The sequence below is a fragment of the Rhinoraja longicauda genome, chromosome 1 (genome assembly GCF_053455715.1).
Source record: "Rhinoraja longicauda isolate Sanriku21f chromosome 1, sRhiLon1.1, whole genome shotgun sequence".
NCBI classification, from domain to species: domain Eukaryota; kingdom Metazoa; phylum Chordata; class Chondrichthyes; order Rajiformes; family Arhynchobatidae; genus Rhinoraja; species Rhinoraja longicauda.
Window position 1 is genome coordinate 31402079 of NC_135953.1, and position 18342 is coordinate 31420420.

Below are 18342 nucleotides of genomic sequence, written 5' to 3' on the forward strand. Positions count from 1 at the left end.
TATAAAATCTCAGCCTAAACTTCCTCTCCCTGCTAGTCTTATTATCATTTGCAAAAGTACACCAATTGTCTGCAACAATGCTGTCAGTATGTTTCCTTTCAGTGTAGATTTTACTTGTAAAAATGGTAAAGATTTCTACATACGCAAATTAAGCATGTGGTTAATGCAAAAGTGTGAATATTATGATAAACCCCATCCCCCCACCCCCTCCCCATTGGCCATTTTTTCGTCCAAGGTGTAGAAAATTAATTGGTTGAAGTGCTGATGGATAACATTAGTTGTTGGTTACTATTAGTGCGGTTTAATGTTTAACTGAAATCATTCATTCTTTTCATTCTTGCACAACTTTTTATTGTGGAATGCATCTTTGTATAAACAAGTGGCTGAAACTGATTTATGGTTTCTTTGAATGAAGGTCATGTATTTGTTTAAAAATTGCACGAGTCGTTGTTGAAGTAACTGGTCCATTCGAAAAAATTAAAAATTTAACTTCTGTTGGGAAGAAGAATTACTTTCGAGTCACTCCAATCAGCCACATTTGGAAACACTAAGTTTCAGTTTTATCAAACATCTGTGTGAGAGCAGGATTTATTGCAAAGGTCAAACCTATTATAGGATGCTGTAGCGACCATGGAGAATGGTCTAGGTCGTCGAACCCTCGGATTGGCCAGCGAGGTCACGTGGGAACGCGACCATGGGGATTGGTCCAGGGAAGGACATCGCTGATTGGTCAGCGATGTCATGGGTGCGTTTGGCGCCCGATTTAGTTAGTTCGTCTGAGTCTTCAAGGAAGACAGTAAGTTTATATTGGTTGTCCTGCGACTTGTTGTTTTGATTCTGTATTCGTGTATTGCGGTTGCAATAAACTTCATCTACAACTACAAGTCTCGGACTCGCCATATTGGTGACCCCGAACGTGATCTGGACGATCACCGACTGAGAAAAACCCGACGCCTCGTTGACGATGACTGAGCAGGGCACACCGGAGTCAAGCGCGGCGGACGTTCATCTTCCGTTATTTTGGACGTACGCACCGCAAGCTTGGTTTATCCACGCCGAGGCCCAATTCCATATAAAGAAGGTGTCGGATGATTCCACGAAGTACTTCTACCTCGTCAGCGCGCTATCGCCGGACACAACCAAGCGCGTGATGCGGTTCATAATAAATTCACCTGCGGAAGACAAGTATGAAACCATGAAGAAGGTATTACTGCGGACCTTCGGGTTAAAAAAGCATGGTGGTGCGGCAAAACTTCTGCACCTACCGGAGCTTGGAGACAAACTGCCTTCCGTCCTCATGGCCGAAATGATGGTGCTAGCCGGTGAGCATACGGATTGCCCGATGTTTGAGCAGGCATTCCGCGAAAAACTCCCCGAGGATGTCCGATTGCTGCTTACGGATTGTTCTTTTAAGGACCCCGAAGCATATGCAGCGAAAGCGGACGCGCTCATAGCGGGAAAAAACAAGGCAGGGGATTCCATCAACAAAGTCTCGACATCGGTGACCACGCCACAGCGACGGCAAGATGGCGCCACGTCTCCCGCCAATTCTCCGAAAGCCCGCCAAAAAGATCCGCACAAGCGCGGCTGGTGCTATTATCACCTACGATGGGGTAACGAATCCCGCAACTGCCGCTTGCCTTGTACCTTCGCGGGAAATGCCTCGGCCGATCGTACATAGGGGCAGTTACGATTGGCCAGAACCGGCGCCTCTATGTCCATGATCGATTCACGGACACAGAATTTTTGGTAGACACGGGAGCCATCGTCAGCATAGTGCCGCCGACCGACCTCGAAACCAGATCGGGTAAGACAGGTCCCACCCTCATCGCGGTGAACGGCAGCCCAATTCGCACTTTCGGTACACGGAAAATGTCCCTGGGTTTAGGCCTCCGCACGTACGAATGGCCATTCATCATAGCCGACGTCAAACAAGCGATCCTGGGCGCAGATTTTCTCTGGGCTTTTTCACTGGTTCCTGATGTCCGCGGTAACGACCTCCGACCTTCCGCCGAAGACGAGCACGTCGCTCCGACAATCGCCTCCTCGCTCAGCCCTACTGTCCAGGCCGTCGTCGCGGCCCCCGAACCGTATGCTGCGATTCTGGCCGAGTTCCCAGAGCTGCTCGTTCAACGTTTCGACGCACCTTCGGCTAAACACGGTGTGGTCCATCACATCCGCACCGAAGGCCCTCCCGTTTTCGCTCGGGCCAGGAGACTGCCGCCAGACAAACTGGTGGTGGCAAAGGAGGAGTTCAGGAAGATGGAGGAAATGGGAATTGTCCGTCAGTCTGACAGCCCGTGGGCCTCGCCGTTACACATGGTCTCCAAGGCATCTGGGGGGTGGAGGCCATGTGGCGATTATCGGCGTCTCAATGCTGTCACCACGGCTGATCGCTACCCCATACCGCACCTACAGGACTTTTCATCTGGGCTGGAAGGTGCGGTAGTGTTTTCCAAAATCGATTTGGTGCAAGGATATCATCAGATTCCGGTGCGACCGGAGGACATACAAAAAACTGCCACTATAACCGTTCGGGTTGTTTGAATGGTTGCGTATGCCTTTCGGTTTAAAGAACGCGGCACAGGCTTTCCAGCGACTGATGGACCGCGTGGGCCGGGGTTTACCCTTTTTGTTTATCTATCTAGACGACATCCTGGTAGCCAGCCCCTCCGTGCTGGAACACCAGGCCCATTTGAGGACCGTGTTCCAGCGGCTCCAAGACCACGGGCTCATTATCCAACCCTCCAAATGTCAATTCGGCCTGCCTGCCCTTGATTTTCTAGGGCACAGAATTACTCCTGCCGGTGCCGCCCCTTTACCCGAGAAGGTGGAAGCTATCCGGGCTTTTCCCAGGCCCACCACTGTAAAAGGGCTGCAGGAGTTCGTCGGTATGGTTAATTTCTACCATAGATTCGTTCCGGCAGCGGCGCGAGTCCTGCGCCCGCTTTTCCAATGCCTTGCAGGGAACCCGGTAGAGTTGTTGTGGTCCCCGGCCGCAGAGTCGGCTTTTACGGCAGCTAAGGCAGCCCTGGCAGACGCCACCATGTTGGTCCATCCGAGCCCCTCCGCCCCCACGGCCCTGACGGTTGACGCCTCTGACGTGGCGGTGGGTGGGGTTCTGGAGCAGCAGGTTGGTGGCCATTGGCAGCCTTTAGCCTTTTTCAGCCGGCAACTAAATTCGGCCGAGCTGAAATATAGTGCATTTGACCGAGAGCTTCTAGCTCTCTATTTAGCTGTCCGTCATTTTAGGTATTTCCTCGAGGGCCGCCCATTTGTGGCATTTACGGACCACAAGCCATTAACATTCGCGTTTTTGAAATTGTCTGACCCATGGTCGGCCCGCCAGCAGCGGCACCTGACTGCTATCTCCGAATTTACAACAGATGTCCGTCATATCGCGGGTAAGCTTAATGCCGTTGCTGACGCCCTGTCTAGACCTGCTTTTCCCCCTATTTCGGCGGTGGACTGCGAGGTGGATCCCCAGGAGCTCGCGGAGGCGCAGCTTCTGGCGGATACCGTTTCGGCTTACCGGTCCACCACTTCGGGATTAAAGTTGGCCCAGGTGGCTTGTGGGTCGGAGGGCACGAAAGTCTGGTGCGATATTTCTCTTCCTCGTCCCAGGCCGGTAGTGCCGCCTTCCCTTCAGCGCCGAGTTTTCGATGCCATTCATGGGTTGGCGCACCCGTCCATCCGCTCCACCTCTGCCTTGGTAGCAGCGAGGTTTGTCTGGCATGGCCTGAGAAAACAGGTAGCGGGGTGGGCACGTTCCTGCGTGCCCTGTCAGACCGCTAAAGTCCAGCGCCACGTCCAGCCCCCCGTACAGGATTTCGAGGTCCCGCCCTTTCGTTTTTTTCACATCCACGTGGATTTGGTCGGACCTTTGCCTTCCTCCCGGGGCTACACCCACCTCCTCACGGTGGTGGATCGGTTCACCCGGTGGCCAGAGGCTTTCCCATTGTTTGATATCTCGTCAGCGTCTTGTGCTAGGACTTTGGCCCTCCATTGGGTAGCTCGTTTTGGGGTCCCGGCAGTTATTACCACTGACAGAGGGCCACAGTTCACTTCGTCCCTCTGGGCCGCGCTGGCGGAACTGTACGGGTCCAAGTTACAACCCACAACTGCATATCACCCCCAGGCAAATGGACTCGTAGAAAGGTTCCACCGCCAACTTAAGGCGTCCCTCAGTGCAAGGCTTGAAGGCCCGGACTGGGTGGACCAACTCCCTTGGGTTCTTTTGGGCATCCGGACTGCTCCTAAGCCAGATCTCGGTGCGTCGTCTGCAGAGCTGGTATATGGCTCGACACTTCGAGTACCCGGAGACCTTTTTTCGGACCCTTCAGCCCTGCTCCCTTCGGTCCCATCAGCGTTAGCATCTCTCCGGGAACGGGTGGGCTCCCTGGCTCCAGTGCCGACTTCACGCCATGGGTGTTCCATGGTGCATGAACCGGCTGCCCTGAAAGACTGTGATTTTGTTTTTCTGCGTAAGGATGCCCATCGCGCCCCGTTGCAGAGGGTCTATCAAGGGCCGTTCCGGGTGTTACGTAAGGGAACGGCTACTTTCACCTTAGACATGGGCGGCAAGAGCGAACTCGTCTCGGTGTCCCGGCTCAAACCTGCCCATTTGGACCCGGATCAACCAGTTTTGGTCGGTCAAACCCCTCGGAGAGGCCGACCTCCGTTAGTTCCGCCCAGTCCAGAAACCCCCGTTCTGACAGTTCCTTCAGGACCTCCCGTTTCGGCAGTTCCTCCAGAGCCCCCCGTGCCGGTAGTTCCTCCAGAACCTCTCGTTCCGGCTGTTCCACCAAGTCCGGAACCTCCGGCTCCTGTGGTTCAGGCTGTCCCTCTCCGTACTCGTTGTGGTCGCGAAATCAGGCTCCCAGCTAGGTTCCGCACCTCGGGTTCTGGGGGGGGTCATGTAGCGACCATGGAGAATGGTCTAGGTCGTCGAACCCTCGGATTGGCCAGCGAGGTCACGTGGGAACGCGACCATGGGGATTGGTCCAGGGAAGGACATCGCTGATTGGTCAGCGATGTCATGGGTGCGTTTGGCGCCCGATTTAGTTAGTTCGTCTGAGTCTTCAAGGAAGACAGTAAGTTTATATTGGTTGTCCTGCGACTTGTTGTTTTGATTCTGTATTCGTGTATTGCGGTTGCAATAAACTTCATCTACAACTACAAGTCTCGGACTCGCCATAATGCATTGTTTTAGTAAATTTACAGTCGGATGCATTTTATATTGAGAAAAATGTATCCTCTTTGAAAGCTGAGCATGAAGCCTATATTTTGTTTTTATACCTTTTAACTATAGTGGGAGAATGTGATTATGAAGTTTCAGCATAGCAGATTAAAGAGAACTTTATTGAATTACAGTATGCTGTAATACAGAAGCCATGTAGTCCATTATACCTCTGCTAGCTCACCAGTGGAGCTGTCCAACAAGCCAACCAACCTAGAAACAAGGAACTGCAGATGCTGACGTAAACATAGGACACAAACTGCTCGAATAACTCAGCGGTGGGGACCCTTCCTCTGTCTGATGCTGAATAACCCATTGAGTTACTCCAGCACTGTGTCCTTTTTAAGTCAACCCATCTGGCCTTTCCTCTCAGACCTGCAATTTTATTTTCTTTCAAAGATTGATCTAATTATTTTAACTATTAAACTTGTTTCCATTTTTCTTGAGCAGCTCCCCTCAAAATGATCTTCATTGTTGAATATTTCTATTATATCTCCTCATCTTGCAGCACAGTGGTCTAGTGGTAGGACTGCTCCCTCACTGTGCCAGAAACCCGGGTTCCATCTTGACTACGGGTGCAGTCTGTACAGAGTTGGTACTTTCTCCCCATGACAGCGTGGGGTTTCCCCGGTTACTCCGGTTCCTCTGCAGTCCAAAGACGTACAGGTGTGTAGGTTAATTGGCTTCAGTAAAGTTTGTAAATTGGTCCTCGTGTGTTTGTAGGATAGTGCTTGTGTGTGGGGATTGCTGGTCGGCCCGGACTTGGTGGGCTGAATGTCCTGTGTCCCCGTTGCATTCTTAATCTAAACTAAACTAAGCTTCTTGAATTGGTGGAATTTTGGAAGCAGACAAGGGGACTAGCAGCTCTACGGACATGTGGGACACAAAGATGCCAGGCCTTTGCAGCTGAGTACAAAAGATGATGAGGAAACATCTGCAACCAACCTCATCTGAGAATACCAGAGCAGGTAATCCAGCTTGGCTTCTTCCTAAGATAGCCACTTCATTAAGGAACCTTGCTTTCTGAAAATGTAACATATTGCCTGCGCTATGTATATAAAGAAAAAGGATGACAAGGGCAGGAATACAGCAAGGGCTCTTGGACCAGGCAACAATTTGTTATGGTGAATAGAAACCTGTGCTTCAAAGTTGTTCGAACATTTATAACACTGGAAATTTGTTTGGGGATGCTTTGTCCACAAAATGCAGGAGAAAATCCATTCCAACTAATTTTTATTTATCAGCAAAGTTTAAGGATGTTTTCATTGACATGTTCCTAAGGACCAATAAACTGTAAGCTTTAAGTTTGTCTGAGATGCTGGTATTTTATTTGTAATTTTAATTTCAAGGTAACATTTAATGGAGTATGGTGTCAAGAACTCTTGATAAAAATGGGAGTCAATGAGAACTGAGGAGCAAGCCTTCATTGGCTAGAATCGCGGTTTACATAAAGGAAGATGATTATGCTGGTTATGATCCTCATGTCCAGGGCATTACTGGTGTAGTCCCTTGAGGCAGTGTCCTGGAACTAATGGATTGTTTTCTTTAATGAAGGTATTCACTAAGCTAGGGTATTTATTCACAAAATGCTGGAGTAACTCAGCAGGTCAGGCAGCATCTCAGGAGAGAAGGAATAGGTGACATTTCGGGTCGAGACCCTTCTTCAGATTAATCGCTAAGGTGGTCATTCCACCCAATTTGAGCTGCACATGACACAATTTATTATTTTGCTCTCTTTTGAAGCAGCCCAGCAATGTACTAGGTAATATATTAAAAACATTTTCAAGATGGGCAATAACTAGAATCATGAATTGAGATGCCATTGTTACCTTTTGTTACTATAACAGGAAGTTATTGAAGTAGGATGCAAATAGGTTTCTGACTTTAGTTTAGAGATACAGCGCCGAAATAGGCCCTTCGGCCCACCGAGTCCGCACCGACCAGCGATCCCCGCACATTAACACTATCCTACACACACTAGGGACAATTTACATATACACCAAGCCAATTAACCTACAAACCCGTACGTTTTTGGAGTGTGGGAGGAAACCGAAGATCTCTGAGAAAACCGACGCGGTCAGAGGGAGAACATACAAACTCCGTACAGACAGCACCCGTGGTCAGGATCAAACCCGGGTCTCTGGCGCTGCAAGCCAGCAATTCTGTATTTTGTCCCTCCATATTAACTGATCACACTTATGTAAAGGTCTAGGGGCCACCTCAGTAATGGAAATAACATACCCACTTTGTATTCTGCTGACTGTTATGAAACTGGAAACCATGCAACTGAGCACACAGGAAGTACAACGCGCTCTGCAAAGGGTCAACCCACGCAAGGCTGCAGGCCCGGATGGAGTTCAAGGAAGGGTACTTAGGGACTGTGCTGAACAGTTGGCTGAGGTATTCACCAGGATCTTTAACCTGTCATTATCTGTGGCTAAGGTCCCCAAGTGCCTGAAGTCGGCTACCATAGTGCCGGTGCCGAAAAAAGCAAAGATCACCAACCTGAACGACTACCGTCCGGTTGCCCTAACTCCTATAGTCATGAAGTGCTTTGAAAGGCTGGTCCTCTCAAATCCAGCATCCCTGACTCACTGGACCCACATCAATTTGCATACAGGGCTAAACAGATTCACAGAGGACGCCATCTCTCTGGCTCTTCACACTGTCCTGACTCACCTGGAGAGACAGGGCACGTACGTGAGGATGGTATTCATTGACTATAGCTCTGCCTTCACACGGTCATCCCCACCAAGCTCATCACCAAACCCCACCAGCTAGGCCTCAGCTCGTCGTTATGCGACTGGATTCTGGACTTCCTGTTGGAGCGACCGCAGGCAGTGAGAATGGGTCCGCACCTGTCCTCCACTATCACCCTGTGTACCGGCACACCACAGGGCTGTGTTCTGAGCCCCATGCTCTACTCCCTCTTCACACACGACTGTGTTCCTGCATTCGACACCAACACCATTGTCAAGTTTGCAGACGACACAACGGTGATCGGGCTGATCACCAACGGTGATGAAACAAAATACAGAGCGGAGGTGCAGAACTTGGCGGACTGGTGCTCTGATAACAACCTGTCCCTAAATACCACCAAGACCAAGGAGCTGATCATCAACTTCCATAGTCAAGTCAAGTCAAGTCAAATTTATTTGTCACATACACATACTCGATGTGCAGTGAAATGAAAGTGGCAATGCCTGCGGGTTGTGCACAACGGGGAATACGCCTCGATCTTTATCTATGGGGACAGTGTGGAGAGAGTGTCCAGCTTCATGTTTCTGGGCACTCACATTTCGGAGGACCTAACATGGTCCAATAACACTGCTGCGCTGGTCAAGAAGGCACAGCAACAACTGTTCTACCTAAGAACACTGAAAAAGTCTGGTCTACCCCAACAGCTGTTGACGACCTTCTACCGCTACACCATAGAGAGCATCCTAACACATGGCATCCCTGTGTGGTATCTCAGCTGCGTGGAGGCAGAGAGGAAAGCTCTTCAGCGGGTAGTCCATAGAGCTCAGCGGACCATCGGAACACAGCTACCAGCTTTGGAGGGCATCTACAACACACGATGCCTCAGAAAAGCCACCAGCATCCACAAAGACTGTTCACACCCCTGCAACAGTCTGTTCGAACTTCTACCATCGGGCAGACGATACAAGGCCTTCTACGCCCGCACCTCCAGACTCAGGAACAGCTTCATCCCCAGGGCCATAGCTGCTATGAACCGGTCCTGCTGAGCCGGATGGTCACATCGCACAGTGAACCGGCACAGATCTACTTGCACTTTATTCTGTTTTAAAACTGTTCTAATTTGTTTCATTGGGTTGTTTAAATGAATACTGACTAGCTAATTAATTTATTGCATCGTATGGGAGGCACATTCCCAATCTCGTTGTACCCCTGTACAATGACAATAAAGATATATTGTATTGTATTGTATTGTATGTTGGTACCTTGGTGAGTTTAAACAGTTGGTTTTACAACGGTCAGATTGCAAAATGTTACTTTGACCTGGCTAATTGCATCCAACTTTGATGTCATTGCAAGCAGGCTTTCAAAATGTTTTAAATGCTTGATGGGATAATGTGCCAAAATATGTCAGTGCAGTGAAACAGGTCCTTAGAAGACCAAAGGTTAGTAAAAGTTAGTCAGAAGCAGTCAGCATGAAGTTTGAATTTTTTTTTGTGTTAAGTTTGAATGTGGACTCCTTACGTGCTAACACTTAATAGTTAAGTAGGCACAATAATGTTTCATTTGATCATTTGCAATCGTAATTTTATAGCTGAGAATTTACTCAATTTGTTGTGCCACAGGAAAAAAAAATGAAGTCTAAAGTTTAGTCAAACAGCAAGGAAATTAGGTCTTCAGGCCAATTTGTCCATGTCGTAGAGTCATGCAGCACGGAGAGAGACTCCACTTGTCCATGCCAAACAAGATGCCCCATCTACACTAGTCCCATCGGTCTGCATTTGGCCCATGGCCTTCTCATCCTTTCCTATCCACGAATCTGTCCAAATGGCTTTTAAATATCGACTAAAATTGCCCCCAATCAAGCTCATCCCACTTAGTTGCATTTTATCCCATATCCTTCTAAACCTTCCTATCCATCGACGTGTCTAATTGTCTTCTTAACGTTGTTATTATACCATCTGGAAGCTTAAATGAAGAATGTGACACAAACTTAGACCAAAAATGCTGATGCTAATCTTCCCAATGTGTGCAAAGTAATCAGTTTGTTGATTTGTTTTTTTATAAAGTAGTGATTAGTATTGCACTTTTCAGTTTAATTTAGAGATACAGCATATATGTTTGGCTTTGTTAAGAAATAAAACGTAAATGCCATCTCGCTACTACGTGTACTCTTTAGGCCACCAGCCAATGGAAAGGATACAGATGGACACTTTTGTCGTACACATTACAGAGGTAAAAGAACCATTGACAATGGGCACTTCCATTATTTCAACTCATAGAACTTAGAACAGTACAGCTGAAAATGCACTTCAGTCCCCAATGGCTGTGCCAAACATGATGCCAAGAGCATCTCTTACCTACCTGTACATAATCATAATTGGAAACTAATCATGTAAAGGGATGGACCGCCGTGTCTTTGGGCAAGGTTCCATTGTAACAAAATTACAAGCGTGCACAGAGGTCACAGCCTCCCTGAGGAGTTGAATGGTATCAGAACGTGCCACCTAGGCAGCCGAGGATATCGCCTGCAAAGTCGGCCTCTGATGTCGGTTATGTGAATGGACATACCGGCTTCGGCCAGGCCAGAGTTCCCGAGCCTCGGTCGCAGGGAGAAAATTCGACCTGCCAATTGGCCTCGGAACTTGGCTATGGGAACTGGTCTGCCAGCTCTGGCCATGCTGGAGTTCCAGAGACCACAAATGCAGGGGGCAAATTCAACCCACCAATTGACAACGGAAGGCTGACATGGGAACAGATCTGCCAGCTCCAGGCCAGACAGGACTTCAAGAGCCCCGGACAGGGGGCAAAAGTTTGACCCGCCAATTGGCACGGAAGTCCTGATGAGGTCGATATCGACTGTCTCACCCGGCCTAGGCACCACTTTTTTTGGGGGGGGGGAGTTCTGAGGAGAATTTCACGTGCGCACTCGTAATTTTGTCTGTATTCAAGGAGGTGCCGGACCACCGGTTGCGGGGAAATTTGTGATGGACCTCTATCTTCTAGTCTTAATTAATATACGATATGATAAAACTTTATTCATCCCCGGAGGGAAATTGGTCTGCCGACAGTCACAACACACAAGGTACACAGAAACTTTAAATTGAAAATGAAAACAAAAAGAAAAAGACAAACGACTGTTGTCTGGCTGCCGTGTGCACAGCGCCTTCACCGGAACAACTTAACAAACAAACAAACAAACAAACACAGACTTATCCCCTGGACAGAGGATTCTAAACTAGAGTGTCCCACCCCCAGTCCAGATCCCCCTTTGTTCTCCCACTGTCCCTCACAGCGTTCCCCCGGCCGGGTCCCCATTGTCTTCCCCTCCCCCCTCACGTTCATCGACAGGTTGGGCAAGGTTCCATTGTAACAAAATTACAAGCGTGCACAGAGGTCACAGCCTCCCTGAGGAGTCGAATGGTATCAGAACGTGCCACCTAGGCAGCCGAGGCTTCCATTGCCGCCACCACTGAGGCTCATTCGGCCCAGACAGGCCTCGCCGCCTGGCTTCATTGTAGTCCCCTGGGAGACCTGTGAGGCGAGTCAGACCTACTGGGGCGCGTTCCAGTCTTCGGTCGGCTTTCTCGTCAGCGGGTGGATCAGGCCCTAGCAGTTCCCCGAGACACTCCCGCCGTGCGCGCGTGGCTCCCCGAGACACTCCCGCCGTGCGCGCGTGGCTCCCCGGGACTCTCCTGCCGTGCGCGCGTGGCTCCCCGGGACTCTCCCGCCGCACGCGTGGCTCCCCGGGACTCTCCCGCCGTGCGCGCGTGGCTCCCCGGGACAACCGTATATTTTTTGCAAAACTATTTAAATTCAATGTTGTTCGAGATATTGTCTTAACCAGCATCCTCGTTTGTTTAACACTTAGTGGTCTGTGAACATAAGTTAATAAGTGCAATTTGATATCAACCATTCTTCACTTATTATGTTGTCCAAAGATAATGTATACACAATGCTTTACTAAAACAGCCCAGATATAATTGCACAGTTCAGACTGCTATCTTTTGTATTTTGGAGCAAAACTGTCATTTATTTCTGACTGTGCCAACATGATGTCGTCTTCTCCCTTGCCTTGTTTGCTTAATATGAATAGTGTGTCATTGCGATTTGGTATCTCAGTAACACACAAATGGCTGGTCCCAGATATCCTCTTGTACCATTGTACAATAGAAATTCTGTATTGTGTGAAATTGAATGACACCAGCCTCTGAAAGATGCAGAGGTTTGTTGAATAGGGTGTAGTGTGCATGTCCTTAGAGCAGTGCTTTGATTTGGCAGTAGCGAGAAAATTTGTTTCTGTGACATTTTTAAGCAGCGTACTTTCTAGCCGATCTTGACAAGTGAAAAGGAGATAAGTAAGGAACCACAGCAACAATATGAAACGCATGTTTCTCTGCTCGTTTCTGTCTGCAGATGTAAGTACTCCAGTTGAAATTGGAGTTGATTTTTTGTATTTTAGTAGTAGTTCAAGTTGAGTTTATTGTTACTTGCACAAGTACGAGGAAGTGTGTACAATGAAAGTTATATTTTAATATTTCCCTCTGGTTCCAAATCGCATTACTAATTGGATCTTATTTAAACTTGTGGTTTGTAAAATAAAGTTTAAAAATCGAGTTGGATTTTGGGATTAAAATAAAAATGCCACAATCCTGAAAAGACGATGAAATGTTGAGGTTGATTTCCAGTGCATCAGGTTGATTTCTAGTGCATCTGCAATATTTCTTTTTTGGTTGAAAATCCTCTCCTGAAACTTCCAGCTTTCCAGAATTTAAAATGTATTTACCTTACATTTTGTAAATAGCAGTGTAAGTTCGACCAATGCAACAGTCAGATTTTACACTTTTGATGTTACTTGTTCGTGTAAGTTTTGGGTCGAAAATGGTGAAAATAAGAGCGAAATTCAGAGACAAATTTTTATTAAAAATTAGAGTAAATGGCTCATTGAAACAGTCCATTCTCGGCACAAATATAAGTTGAAGGTTGAAGGTAATGGAATATCACAGATGAGTTAACTGAATTTTGAGTATAGGTGCACCTTTGTGAACAAGAGATTGAAGGCAGATCTTAATAACTGATAACCATGTTTTGAAATTCTTCTTCATGTAACAACAACCCTAGAACAAAAAAATTAGTTTTATTTCAGCGCTATGGTTTCTGTCAAACATTGCACAATCAATACCTGAGATATTACACTTTTAAAGGAATCTTTAAAGTGAAATTATAGTCTATTTACTTGTCAATTGAAAACAATTGTTTAGTTTAGAGAGATACAGCGTGGAAACAGGCCCTTCAGCCCACCGAGTCCGCGCCGATCAACGATCCCCGCACATTAACACTATCCTACACACACGAGGGACAATTTACATTTATACCAAGCCAATTATCGTATCCAATGGTAAATCGAATATCAATGTACCTTAATTGGTACACTTGACAATAAAAGACCTTGAACCTTGAATTAACGTACAAACCTGTACGTCTTTGGAGAGTGGGAGGAAACCGAGGATCTCGGAGAAAACCACAGGGAGAACGTACCAACTCCATATAGAGAGCACCCATAGTCAGGATGGAACCCGGGTGCCTGGCGCTGTGAGGCAGCAACTCCACTGCTATGCCGCCGTGCCACCCAGTGTTTGTTTCCAATGTTTCCAGTTACAAACCCAAGCACCTGAAATGTCACCCATTCCTTCCTTCCAGAGATGCTGCCTGTCCCGCTGAGTTACCCCAGCATTTTGTGTCTTTCTTCGATTAAAATCAGCATCTGCAGTTCTTTCCTAGACTATTCTCATTTTGTTTGGCCTCACATTTTTTCACTTACTAATCAACGCATCTACTTTTACGGACAAGTCATTTATATATATCACAAACAGCAGGGGTCTCAGCAGAGATCCATGCAGAACTTAATTGGTAATAGACCTCCAGCTTGAATATTGTCCTTCCACCACAACCCTCTGTCTTCCATCTGTAAGCCAGTTATGAATCCATATGATCAAGTCACTATTAATTCCATGGATCTGCAGATGCTGCCACAGGTGGAATAGGAGGTGCTTGAGAAGATAGGCAAGTGATTACTCCTTCCACCATTTTTTCTTGGAGCCTATGAGCTACCAATAAATGGACTTAAGGTTCTCAATACTATTCTGAATGTTTCGCCTCTATTCAAGCATTAGGGATTCCCACATTCAATTCTGATAGTCTCATTAAATAATTCATCTGGCTGCATTGCCAGATGAAGCAGTTCCAATTCCTAATCCATAGTAATCCCTCACACAGTCTTCCATTTGTAAATGGCCTTGATTTTGCAGTTCAACCACAATACAATAATCGATTCAAAACAAATCAAGCATTTGATAAACATTCTACAGCAAATTTATGTCAAAACATGTCAAATTATATGCCTCCTAATTATGGCTGGAGGGAAATGAACATTCTGGCTAGCCCATTATACCTGCCAAAGTTACTAGGGTCCACAATACTAGGGGTGATTGTGTGGAAGAGTACACTAATATTGATTTGGTCATCTTTCCACTGAATTAGAATGATTTTTTGTAAACAGGGTTGTTCCTATTTTTCCAGTGCTTAAGAATGTCTGCTGGAGGCAGACCATTTCTTAGAACAATATAGGAGGGCAGGGATTACTGCTGCCCAGTAGACCACTGAGTTTCAAACTATGCCATGTCTGGGGGTTCTGATTTTTTAATTCCTTTTCAAGGAAGGAAAAGTCCACATTTTCCAGGTTCTCATCATGCTATTTTATTGTATCCTATTTTAACATTTAAATCTTGGTTAATAACTTAAGTCATGACCTGAAATATCACCTATCCATGTGTTCCAGAGATGCTGCCTGACATGCTGAGTTACTCCAGCACTTTGCGTCTTTTTTTGTAAAGAAACATCTGCAATTCCCCATTTCTCGATACTCTGGTTGTTAATTAAGACATCTGGATAACTAGTGCAGTAAATTGACTACTGTTCTCCCACAATTACACTTTACTTCCAATGTACCATTGAAAAGTAAGGTATAGACAATTTATCAGGAATTGTTGAATGATTGATATTGCAACAAGCGTAAATTTCATTTCATGTTGAATTATAATTTTAAATCCGCTAACTAAAATATTTGCAATGCCATGTTTTAAGACTAGAGAAATTATTGCATGATTACAGATATTAAAACAGGCTGTACTTTTATAGATTTTTATTTTCAGTCACAGTGGCCATGCACCACTTGAAGCTCCAGGTAATGCTGAAAACATCCAAATATAGTATTAATGCTCCTAGGTACTATAAATAGCTGTTCATTTGAAAAATAATCCCTTTCTCTTCTCTGTGCCAACTTGGCTGGTTGATAGCATTCTCAGTTCCAAGTTTGATCAAGTTCCTTGAACATGCATTCTAAGCTACCTTTCCAAGTACAATACCAGGGAAGTGGTGCATTGGTGATTGCATCATTTTTCTGGATGAAACATTTAACCAAATGTTGGCCTTCTTGATATATGTACTTAAAAATATAATGGGATCAATTCAAAGAGATGGGAGACGCTAGTATTTTGCCCAGCAATTCTGCCGTGGATAATGCCATATTGTTTTTTTAAAGTAACTAGTTGTTAGTCTCATTTGAAAACTATTTGTTGTAATAAAAATAGAACTACAGTTTTGTTTTATGTAATGTCTTTTCATGCAAAGTGATTACGTCTGAATACTTCTGTGGTATATTTCTTTGGGGTCTGGCAACCCTTGGTCTTTGTCTCATAGGCTGCTCATGTAATCTTTGAATAATGTAGGGTGTCATGGGTAGGGCATGCATGCTTTCAGCTTGAATCACAGGGGGAGACCATGGTTGGAAGCTATGGTTAAAATATTCTCCATTTTTGCACCAAAATATGGGTAAGAAAATTAAGTGGCCATTTCAAAATAGAGCTTTGAGAAATTATGTTAAAATGTAGTTTGATGTTCACATTTGTTGCAGAATTTCATTTTGCTGCTTGTGCCTTTTTGTATTTTGTGTCCAGAGTCTTGTAGCATAGAAACAGGCCCTTCATCCATGCTGACCAAGATGCCACATCCAAACTAGCATCATTTTCCCATGCCTGGTCCATATCCCTCAAAACATGTCCTGTCCATTAACCTGTCCAAATATCTTTTAAATGCTATTGTCCTAGCCTGAAGTACAATATCTGGCATCTTGTTCCATATACCCACCACCCTCAGTGTGAACAAACATGTCCCTCAGGTTCCTATAAAATCTTGCCCATCTCTCTTTAAACCTATGCACTCTGGTTCTTGATTCCCCTAACGTGGGAAAAAAGATTCTGGGTGAATGCCAGAATCTTATAATTATATGCACCTCCTTTGCGATCACCCCTTAGCCTTCTTTGTTCCAAGGAATAAAGTCCTAGCCAGCCCAACATCTCGGTGTAGCTCAGACCCTTGAGTCCTGGCAACATCCATGCTCCTTTCCAGCTTAATGATATCCTTCCTATAGCTGAATGACCAAAACTGAACACAATATTCTAAATGTGTCTCCTCACCAACTTCTTTTACACCTTTAACATAACATTTCAACTTTAATACTTAATTCCCTGACTGGTGAAGGCCAGCATGTCAAAACCTTCTTTAGCACCTTATCTCCCCATGACATCACTTTCAGAGAACTATGTACTTGTGCTGCTAAATCCCTTTGCTCTACAACACTTCGCAGGGCACTAAGGTTCACTGTAAAGAACATGACCTAGCCATTCCATAGCCCACATCCAGCTGATCAAGATCCTGCTGTAATTCTTGATAATCATTTTCACTGTGTATGATACCACCCTGTTTTAATGTCACCTGCAAACTTTCTAATCATGCCTTGTACATTCCCATACAAAAAGTTGTGATAGATAGCAGACGACAATGGGCCCAGCACCAATCCATGGGGCACATAACTAGTCATGGCTCCAGTCCAAAAAACAAAACCAATTCTTAATCCAGGTAGCTTGTTCTCCTTGAATCCCTTGTGATCTAACCTGTTAAGGCAGCCTATCATTATTAAAGGCCTGGCTGAAGTCCATATAGATTATGCCTATTGCTCTGCTTTCATCAACCTTATTGGGTACTTCTTCAGAAAACTCTTTTAAATTCAACAAACAGTATCTCCCACGCACAAAACCGTGCTGACTATTCCTAATCAATCACTGTCTGTCCAATCTTCAGAATCCTTTCTAGTAACTTTCCCACCAAAGTGTTAGGTTAGGTTTCCAGTCCTGAAAAGTTTAGAATTCCCTGATCCCATAGGCTCGCCTTTACCGTAAATGTACAATCCGTTTAAATCTCAATAGACAATAGACAATAGGTGCAGGAATAGGCCATTCGGCCCTTCGAGCCAGCATCGCCATTCAATGTGATCATGGCTGATCATTCTCAATCAGTACCCCGTTCCTGCCTTCTCCCCATACCCCCTGACTCCGCTATCCTTAAGAGCTCTATCTAGCTCTCTCTTGAATGCATTCAGAGAATTGGCCTCCACTGCCTTCTGAGGCAGAGAATTCCACAGATTCACAACTCTGACTGAAAAAGTTTTTCCTCATCTCCGTTCTAAATGGCCTACCATTTATTCTTAAACTGTGGCCCCTTGTTCTGGACTCCCCCAACATTGGGAACATGTTTCCTTCCTGCCACGTTAATGTCCAACCCCTTAATAATCTTATACGTTTCGATAAGATCCCCTCTCATCCTTCTAAATTCCAGTGTATACAAGCCTAGTCGCTCCAGTCTTTCAACATATGACAGTCCCGCCATTCCGGGAGTTAACCTAGTAAACCTACGCTGCACGCCCTCAATAGCAAGAATATCCTTCCTCAAATTTGGAGACCAAAACTGCACACATCTCCATTCCTCATCAGAATAGTGTGAGAACCTTCCACTTCCTTGAGCAGAGTATCCCTCCCCAAACGAGCTCATTTGTATGGTCGCATTGAACAACTTCAATTCCACTCGCTCTCTCCAGATCAAAGTGTAGGTTATGGGCACTCACATGGGCTGAAGCTTTTCCAATCTTTTTGTGTGATATGCGGAATAGTCTTTGTTTCAGTCTTCCCTAGGCCTGTCCCTCAAATATTTTTCTGCTACCATGATGCCTACATTAGTGCTGTTTCTTTTATGCATGCAGGACTTGACAATCTCATGATTTTTGCTGCCAATGGTTGAAGTCTGACTCTTCTGCATCTTTCTGTCTCCCTTTCAGGTAATAGGCTAATTAAATATCCATCACAAATCTATTGACTGCTACAGCTACTCCATTCTCACATTGCCTGTAAGGACTCTTTTCTGTTTTTCCATCTCCATCATATTCACTCCAGGCATGAGATTTTCTGCACAGATATCCCTGAGATTCCTCCTGTTCCCTTCATGACTCATTGGTC

General features: G+C 45.8%; 1 protein-coding gene across 2 annotated transcripts in view; it reads left to right on the forward strand.

Annotated features, from left to right (window-relative positions):
- Positions 1-18342, forward strand: part of rai14 (retinoic acid induced 14) — a 162093-nt gene that overhangs the window by 64169 nt on the left and 79582 nt on the right. Inside the window, exon 1 of one of the 2 annotated variants that reach the window (XM_078427173.1) lies at positions 12244-12354. The exons of the other annotated variant lie outside the window; for it this stretch is intronic. Coding sequence (XP_078283299.1) covers positions 12316-12354 — 39 coding nt within the window. The 5' untranslated portion in view covers positions 12244-12315. Of the gene's footprint in view, positions 1-12243; positions 12355-18342 lie in introns of those variants that run through there. 2 annotated transcript variants of the gene reach the window in all.